The 9,385-nt window shown below is 31.1% G+C and overlaps 1 protein-coding gene across 1 annotated transcript; it reads right to left on the bottom strand.

The window, feature by feature from the left end:
- Positions 1 to 1,411: 1,411 nt before the first annotated feature.
- LOC109209347 (protein ECERIFERUM 1-like) lies at positions 1,412 to 8,843 on the bottom strand. Its single transcript, XM_019372605.1, has 10 exons — positions 8,755 to 8,843; positions 8,004 to 8,227; positions 7,682 to 7,914; positions 7,344 to 7,563; positions 6,477 to 6,852; positions 6,277 to 6,384; positions 5,769 to 5,969; positions 4,435 to 4,527; positions 3,050 to 3,223; positions 1,412 to 1,711 (listed from the first exon to the last, which is right to left on the bottom strand). The coding sequence occupies exons 1-10, from the start codon at positions 8,812 to 8,814 to the stop codon at positions 1,547 to 1,549; spliced, it is 1,854 nt and encodes a 617-aa protein (XP_019228150.1). The 5' UTR covers positions 8,815 to 8,843; the 3' UTR covers positions 1,412 to 1,546.
- Positions 8,844 to 9,385: the final 542 nt, after the last annotated feature.

The raw sequence follows: 9,385 nt of genomic DNA, 5'->3' as shown, positions 1-9,385 counted from the left end.
ATAGCAAAATATTTAATTTTGGTTACCTCCTAATCCTAAGCCACTAAATACGCTAATCAGTTACACTATTTTCTTTCTCTCCCTACTTTGATACATCTCAATCTCTTCCCCCATCCCATTAAAATTTCCGATCTCCTCCTCCTTCCACCGGATTTGTGCAAAGCCAACTTCAGAGATGTTGATTTCGACCATGGAATTTCAGGAGATCTCAGGCTTCCCTTGAGTTTTTATATATAAAGAATTGCCCTCTGCTCGATTTGTCGAACGAGGACGATCTTCTTCGTATAGTAGAATGTGAGTCCAATTTGTTCTTCATCCAAATTTGCGATCCAAGATTGCTATGCTAAGCTTACACGAGAAAATGAAAATTGAAGCTTAATTTCCTTGTCATTAACATTTGATTACTGGAGCATTGATGCCGCAATTTGTTCTTTGGCCCAGACAAGAGAAACTTGGGCTTTTCCTTGGCCACCATTGCTCGACAGCGGACTCGCCGGAAATTAGGGTTTGTTCTTGAACAAAGACGACGGAGTTTGGGGCTGAACAACTTGATTTTCTGTTAATATATTTCAATGTATTTTCATGTATTTCATTGTATTCACTGTCTTTTTTCCATTGTAATCCAATGTATCTCATTGTATTCCATGTATTTCATTGTATTCACTGTCTTTTTTTTCCATTGTATTTCAATGTATCCCGCTGTATTCTATGTATTTTATTGTATTCACTATCTCGCTATATGCCATGAATGTATTCATATGTTTTTTAATTAATATAATTTATGTATTCAGATGTATTATATAATTTCTCTGAAGATCGCTATATTTTTGAGGTATTTTTCGGTTGAGAATCTTTTTTATAACTGAAAATATAATTTTTGTGTGTTATAATTGAGTTTGTTGAGTTATATTAGGAGTCTATTATGTTAATTGATTCACTTTTCATTTTGAAACAGTGTAATCCCCTATTTCACGCCGTGAATACAGTCGAATACAATAGTCTGTCCGGCTGTAATCCCATGTTTTACTCCATGAATACAGTCGAATAAACTCGAATACAACAACTGATTAGCTAGAATTCCCTGATTCACGCCTATTTTTGCTACTGTATTCATGAATACAATAGCTTAAATACATCAAATACATCTTATAACCACAGAAAAGGTATCTATAATCCGTAATATAGCAAATGGTATCTATAGATGACTAATTACTACTAAAAGACAGTGCTTTATGAAAATTTCCCAACGGAAAACCACAATATTTTTTGCCCCAAGAGTTCAAATATTGGCTGTCTAATTATTAGACGAGTTGACGTAACACCAACGAATTGAGGGGAAAACAAAGAAGTTATCGTCCATATGGAACTTAATTACAACTTGATAATGCAGCTGTAATAAAAAAGGAGGGCCTCAAAGTAACTTTCATTTGTATTGTTTAGTTGACAAAAAACCATATAGAGTACAAGAAATAGATAAGGCATAAGCTCGATCGCAGTTTTAGATTATTTAATTTATAGTTAAAGATGATAAATTTCTTGTTTTATCTCATTCAGCAAAAGCCAAAGGTTTGAATCCATGCTTGAGGCTTGCTTCCCAAATCTTGTCAACGTCAATCATCTTGTCTCCACACTCATGTACGTCCCATCCTTCTAAGGCATGCACAATTCCAGCCACTCTTGGCGCACTCATTGCTCTTCTTGGTAGCCAATTCTGCAAGTTCCCATACTTCAAAATGTTATATGTTTTAAAAAAAAAAAAAAAAATAGAGAAAGCAAGCCTGTAAAGCTTTTGAATGATGATATAGAAGAANAAGCTTTTGATGATGATATAGAAGAAGAAATGTATAAAAGAAGTGACATTATAAATTTACTTAATAAATATCAATTCATTTTAATATATTATCGTAAGTAACCTCGCTTCTTTTAAAATTTTATAGTGTTAGACCATCTCCAATCCTAACACCAAATTTCACACAAAAATGGTGTAACACCAAATTTACTCCAACCATTACACCATTTTTTACACCAAAAAATAATATTTCTTCTCTCTCTTCTATATTATATTATTATCTTCTATTTAAATTTCATTTTTTATTTCCTTCAAACAAATACTATCTTTTTTCTTTTTTCCATATTCATTATATATAATTCACATTCAGCACTTATATAATCATTAATTATAAAATTATTTTAAAGGATAAATCAACTTTAAGTGAAATCATTGATAAAAGATAATTAAATAAATATTACATCATAGTCAATTTAATTTAAGTACCACATAAATATTCAACTTTCGCCTCTATTCTCCCATAAATGCTTGATTAATGCATTACGAAGTGCGAAATGCGCATCTTTATCCTTAATTTTTTTGTGTCGAGCTAAAAATTGTTCAAATCGGTGATCTTCATCTACTGCCATTTCTACCGTAGGAGCTGGACATTCACGTGCATCTTTTTATATAATTATAATAATAATAATAAAATTAACTTACGATTTTATATAAATATAATATATACAAAAATTAATATATCAAAAAAATAGGATATAAAATTAAAATTATAAAGATCTTAATATAAAAATTAATTACATACACAATATATGATAAATTAAAAGTCCAAAAAATAAAAAAAATGAATAAAATAATAATAAATCAAATTTGATGTGATGATGCAACACTATTCATGCACTATAATGGTGCAAGAATTGGTGTTCCATTGGAACAAAAAAATACCAAATTTTACACCAAATTTGAATTTGGTGCAAAATTTGGTGCAGCCTGGGAGATGGCCGTAGTACATCTAAATATGTTATAATAAGTAACCTGTCTTATTTTTTAGAGACATCAACTTTATATATTGAGTAAAAGAATGCTTACACATCATTAGATTAACTACAGGTAATCTGTCTATAATGATTGTAACTAATAACGTGAAAGATAAGTTGGTTGCCTGCTACAACAAGTAAATGTACATGGATAATATAATTTTTTAAACTTAAATCCATTTATAAAATGTAAATAGAAAGAACACAAAAGTTAATCTTCACAAACCTCACAAGCATGCAAATTTTGTAGAGAAGAGGGAGCTAGCATTGCAGGAGGGTGGTGATAGAAACAGTCGTGGCGAGCTTTTTTAGGAGGCAGCTGCGAGAATGGGAAGAAAAGTGTCCTTTTTGCTGCCTTCATTTGCTCTTCCTCTGTTAATCCATCTCCAACTACCCATATCTATTAACACGTTAATAACCCTTAATATGTAAATCGGAAAATATTAGCGTCAAATATTCGTACTAGTCGTTTTTTTCCCACGCAAAAATTAATTACTTTGCATACTTATAAAGAATAATAAGAAGAAAAGGAAACAAGAACTTTGAAAAGAGATGCAGAGGGAAATTTTGAGTCAATTACTCAAATGGTTATTCAACTATCCCAAATTATCTCCTAAAGTCACTTTTCTTTCGTTTGTAATAACAAAGTCACTGAACTATTCCTATTGCACTCAGAAGGTCACTCAACTAGATTTTTCAAATTTTGGATTACCAAATACCTATTTTACCCTCTAAATTATAGAGATTTATCTTCTTTTTATTTTTTTAAAACTTTTTAGTATTAACAACAAAAATTCAAAAATTTATTTACACAATTCAGAATGAAAAAAAAATAAAGGTTGTAAAATATATATATATTCCATGCATGTAATATAAGAATAATTATTTAAATAAATATATTTTTATAATATACATTATATATTCTTGAAAATTATGCTCAATTATATTATTATGTTTCTATCCGACGACACAAGTTCTGTCACCGGAAAGCAGGGGGACTATCTGTGTAGGGTAAAATATGCTATGTTAAGTCGTACGTGGAATATATATATATATATATATATATATATATATATATATATATATATATATACACGATAATATAATTGAGCATAATTTTCAGAATATATAATATATATTATAAAAATACCTTTATTTGAATAATTATTTTATATTACGTACATAGAATATATATTTTACAACCTTTATTTTCATTCATTCTGGATTGTGTAAATAAATTTTTGAATTTTTTTTGTTAATACTAAAATTTTTATTACTAACAAATTATTCTAATTATTATTTTTACTATGCTCATTATCTTGTTATTCCATCATTATATACATTATAGGTAAGTCCATAATGTAAATTAAAAAGAAAAAAAATTATAATATTAAAAAGTTTTAAAAAAGAAAAAGAAGATAAATGTTTATAATTTAGAGGGTAAAATAGGTATTTGGCAATCCAAAATTGGAAAAATCTAGTTGAGTGACCTTCTGAGTGCAATAGGCAAAGTTCAGTGATTTTATTATTATAAACGAAAGAAAAATGACTTTAGGAGATAATTTGGGATAATTGAGTGACCATTTGAATAATGGACTCGGAAAATTTTACCTTCTGATCAAATGTCTTTGACAGCACGAAATTACCCTGACAGCTAGTAGCAAGTTTAAGTTTCTCGTAGTCAGTTTTGTAGAAAGTAGCCACCTGATATTAAGAATAGTAAGATCGATTAACAAAAGAAATTAAAAAGTCGAAGAACATGATAATTTAATTGGAAGAACTGTACAATTTAAAAAATCAACCAAAATGTCAGCCTATCATCTCTCCACTCTTTAAATATGGTGCGTGTATGACGGATTATAGTTGGTGATCATCAATATTATATAAATAAAATTTGGCCGCACTAATGTAATCGGAATTTCAGTTCCTAACCAAACAAGAATTAGGTTATCCAATTCATGAATGAGGTAATATCAAATAAATTCGTCAAGCAAGAATTGATTAACATTTTATAGGTCATAGAATACAGAAAGTTTTCACCACATGGCATGACCAGTAGAACGAGAGTTTAAGTGAGTTGGCACAACCAGTTTGAAGAATGACAATACATGCTTGAGAAAGCTACGTAATCATTATGATAAGAATGGACATTGGGCCTAACTCAACCCCAAAAGCTAGTTTGTAAGGTGAGGATTGCCCAAGCCATATAAGGAGACCAAGGACCTCAAATCCCTCCGATGTAGGACAACTCAACACATTAATATAAAACTTCTTCAATCAAGAATTGTTTAGCCAATTCATGAGCGTTTAAGTGAGTCGTGCCAGCCAATTTAAAGATTAGTTGTTACTAATGATAACTATATCCATTTGAGGATATAGTAGAATTACTAAGGATACGCAAACCACATCTAACAATGTTAGCCTTCATCAAAATTTGATTGACGATTGCAGATACCTATTAAATGAAGCAGGCAACCAACCATTAAAGTATATGTTTAGAGAAGCAAATGGAGCTAAAAATAGATGTAATTTAGATATTTTTAGGAGCCTAATACATTATCTTGCTCCACCTCCTTTTGTTGTTTCTACTTTTAGAAAGAACAAACTAGGAATTATGTGTAGAATTATCCCAATTTGTAATGACTCTTAATACATGTTTCTTGATAAATATCTCTATTACCCAAAAAAAAAAAAGAAGATATTTTCTCTTTTAGTTTTCTTTTATACATTGATAGTATAAAAAATCACTTAAATTAAACCACAACTTCAGAAGTTGGAATTATTAGCTTAAAGTAAGGCAAATTACCTACTGACAATAAAGAATAATTTAAAATACATTAATAGTCTATACATTCTTTATATATGCTAACAATGTATATAAGGTAAACTTATTTTTCAATATAATGAAGGAAGCAAAGAGCAAATAGTGAAAAGGGTAAGCATACCTGGATGCCCCTTTGACACAGAGAAGAAGCAATAGAAATGGCAACTTTAGTGAGGTTTCCTCTGAGAAGCACTTTTGTTGTTCCTTTAGGGATGCTGTTTAGCACAACAGCAACTGCCAGGCTACTTCCATCCACCACCTTGATCTTTATTTTAGGGTGTCTTTCTATGTAAATTTCTCCATTTCTGTTAAGTTCCTCGCCCTGTAAATTAAGATCATGCTTATTAAGCAAAAAAATTTGTATAACAAATTCAATCAGAGTTTAGCTTCTATACACTAAAAGAGTTTTTGTACTATCATGTCACTTAAAAAATAGTAATAAGTAACCGTCTAAAGGATCAGCAATCTTGAAAAATAAGATAGGGTAACTGCTATAATAAATTAAAGTACTCAAATAATATAAAAACTATTTACCTTGTTTGTGTATATAAGTTAAATTCATTCAAGAAATCAACTCGCGTCAAGCAATACCTCTATTAAAGAGAAAAACTAGGTGCACTTTGACTTGCCTGGTTTAGAAGGCCAAGACTTAAGACCTTGGCACCTTTTTCTTCTGCTTGTAATATAGCATCCTCTATCAAGCTGTTAATAGCTTGTGATTGCCAATTCAATAAGTACTGCCCATTAAAAAAATTAGCACTATCTTAGAAGAAATAAAAACAAAAACCTATAATCTGAAATTGAAAATTATTCCATTATGTATTATAACCTGTAAATTGTATCTTGGTATGGACCAAGATTGAAATTTAAACTTTTCCAAGTTATTTCTCTCCAAAATGAAAGTGCGTCCATAGAAACAGTTGGTGATCATAGTCCACAAAGTGACTGGCCACATGAACCAAATGTACCATTTTTTGTTTTGAGGCATTGAGGCCAGTGAGGAAAATCCTAGCCTGAGATGGTAAATGGATTCTGGGGTTGTCAAATGTGTCAAATGTACCACATCTGTTGAATCTTCTTGCCTTTTTAGTGATTTTTCATATAGTGAATCGGTAGACTTGTCCAGGGTCCCATAGATGTAGTCATAGAATGGCATAAAGAGCGAATAATTTGTTCGGAATTGAGTATGGTGCAGGGAGTGAAACCTGATAAATCAATGTCAACAATGTAATTGTCAATCATAAGATGGACTAGCTAGCAAACTACGTTGCTCTGATCCACACTAATGTTGGATCTTTTAAAAATATATTATAATGAAGGATCTGACACGGATGCAATAATATGTTCGAGGATCGAACAAACGACGTAGTTAGCAAATAATTTCAATCAAAACAAGTTTTCTAGAGACCTTAGTTTTGCCATGCCGCAAGCTCACAAGAATTTTCATATTTGATGAAATTTTAATAAATTTTCACACACACACACACACACACACACACACACACACACATATATATATATATATATATATATATATATATATATATATATATATATATATATATATATATATATATCGTGAAAAATACGGAATTTAATTGAACCAATAGCATATAAGCTCTGCCGGCCTCCGGTTGTGCTCGTGGCATGCCAAAATATATGGAATAATATTGGGGTTGAATGAAAAAGGACTTACGAGGGCGTATACATCAAGTATTTGAGAGGGGGAAAGATGGAGAAAATCCACTTGGGAATGAACTCAAAGTTGCAGTGCCCCATATTATTCATGAGATCAATATAAGTAATGTAGCCAAAGAGAGAAGCCAGGGAAGCAGTCCCCGTGAACACTGTTGATAATGTTGGAATACCAAATAGCAGGAAATATGCTATATGCTCAGCAAACGGATGAATCACAGCTGAAAACATCAAACAAGAAACAAAGAAACATGAAATTAAAACCCCATTTCAAGAATTTATGCCAGATCTAGTAGGGTAGGGCGAAAATATTTTTCAGAAAATAAGTCATTTTCTTACATGTGATGGGCTCAGTTACAATAGAAGAGTGATGATGAGAATGATAACGAGAGTAGAGATAATGATGATGCAAGGCTATGTGGAGCCAATAATAGAGAAATTCAACAGGTCCGGCATGAAGGAAAATTGACATGATTACACCGTCTGATCTCCACAATGGCAAGTTTGTAGCTGCTGAAGTCATCGTATTAAACACATAAAGTACAATCCCGTTCAATATTATCTGATCGTCCCTGCCAGAATTAATATCATGATCAGTTAGTATTACACAAATCGATCATTCTCTAAAAAAATGGAAGAGAGAGAGAGAGAGAGAAAAGACCAGTTGCTTTCTCTGTCGACTTGATCAAACTCGATGCCTTTGTCAACAATGCGGTTGTTGCCTTTGGCTGTTCGATAACGAGAGAAGCTAATCCACAGCTGGTTGTGAACCATCCTTGAGAGTAGAAAAGGAACTATGAGCAAATTGGTGGAATCTCTCTCATCTTGCTCTTTCGTTGCTAAACAATAAACGCTGTGAGCTATCCATGGAGCCAAAATCACGTACTTTAATCATCCCCCATCACAAACAAAGAAGAAATTATACATGTTAATATTCAAATAAATTAATATGATATTGTAATAATAAAAAGTTATAATTGTTTAAGAGTTTAACTTCTATGTATTGACATGGTAGCTGAATTTAATGATAAAATGCATATATACGCTAAGCAGATATCACTTGAAAATAATGAAAAAGAAAAATCTATTTAAAGAGTCACGATTCCAAGACCCAAATTTTAATAGTCGAGTTGAGATAATAAGTCGATACTATTTGCGTAAAATTCAATCTATACCATTTGAAGGAGTATGTTGGATATTTGTGAATAAATTCTTACATGAAAAGTGAAAACATAAATAAAACAACAAGCAATTTATAAGGTATCGGATACTTTTAATGATGTGAGACATTTTGGAAAAACCATGTAAGTTTGATCGAAACTAACTAATAATATTACAATATATTTGAATCAGTTTAGCCCAACAGAGTACAATAGCAGAACCAGTGAAAGAAATTCATGAATGATTGGTACCTTAAAGCTTCCGAGGTGCTTCCAAGGCCAATCAGTGAGAAATCCAGGAGTAGTAGCCATATTTTCTCTGGCTTGCAACTCCTTGTGACTGAAATGGTTAGCTTAATGCAAAATGGGCAAATATATAGACGCTTAAAATTAAATGACAAAACTATTTGGTATACTAGGTGTCAGCTTTTCCACAAACTTTGACTAATACAAGAAAAAGGAAAGCTAATCTTTCTTCTCAACATTGTTCTCAATTTTACCAGTCTTGTGAAACTTCTTAATTCTTACCAATTTTTGTGATATATATAAGTCATAGGTACGCGCTTTGCGCGTTTTATCCTATATTCATGAATATACGATTTTGAGAAAATCTCTATCTTTCTTATATATACTACATAATGTGTTTGAATTGTAAAATAAAAATTAGGAAAAGTAATCTACCATCACATAAGTCCACAAATCTTATTATTATTGTTTTCTCGTTTGCCTCCGTCAATGTTGAGTTAATATTTTACAAGAAGTAATGTATAAAAAATATAGGGAGTTGTCGTTCTTTATAATGAATGAAGAAAAATTACAACTCATTTAGAATACGTTTTGTCTTTTAATATTTTATCCTTATCGCTTCAAGTCTGCTCTATAT

This window comes from Nicotiana attenuata, unplaced genomic scaffold (assembly GCF_001879085.1).
Source record: "Nicotiana attenuata strain UT unplaced genomic scaffold, NIATTr2, whole genome shotgun sequence".
In the NCBI taxonomy this organism is placed as follows: Eukaryota; Viridiplantae; Streptophyta; class Magnoliopsida; order Solanales; family Solanaceae; genus Nicotiana; species Nicotiana attenuata.
Note: the sequence above shows the minus strand (reverse complement) of the source record. Positions and strands in the feature narration are given on the sequence as shown.

What these genes read in the sequence shown, in the direction of transcription:
- LOC109209347 (XM_019372605.1), bottom strand. Translation starts at nt 8,814, where the DNA reads ATGGCTACTACTCCTGGATTTCTCACTGATTGGCCTTGGAAGCACCTC. An exon ending in TGTAACTGAGCCCATCACAT is followed by an intron (nt 7,564 to 7,681) that starts GTAAGAAAATGA and finishes TGATGTTTTCAG; the next exon opens with CTGTGATTCATCCGTTTGCT. An exon ending in AAAATTTGCATGCTTGTGAG is followed by an intron (nt 1,712 to 3,049) that starts GTTTGTGAAGAT and finishes GGGAACTTGCAG; the next exon opens with AATTGGCTACCAAGAAGAGC.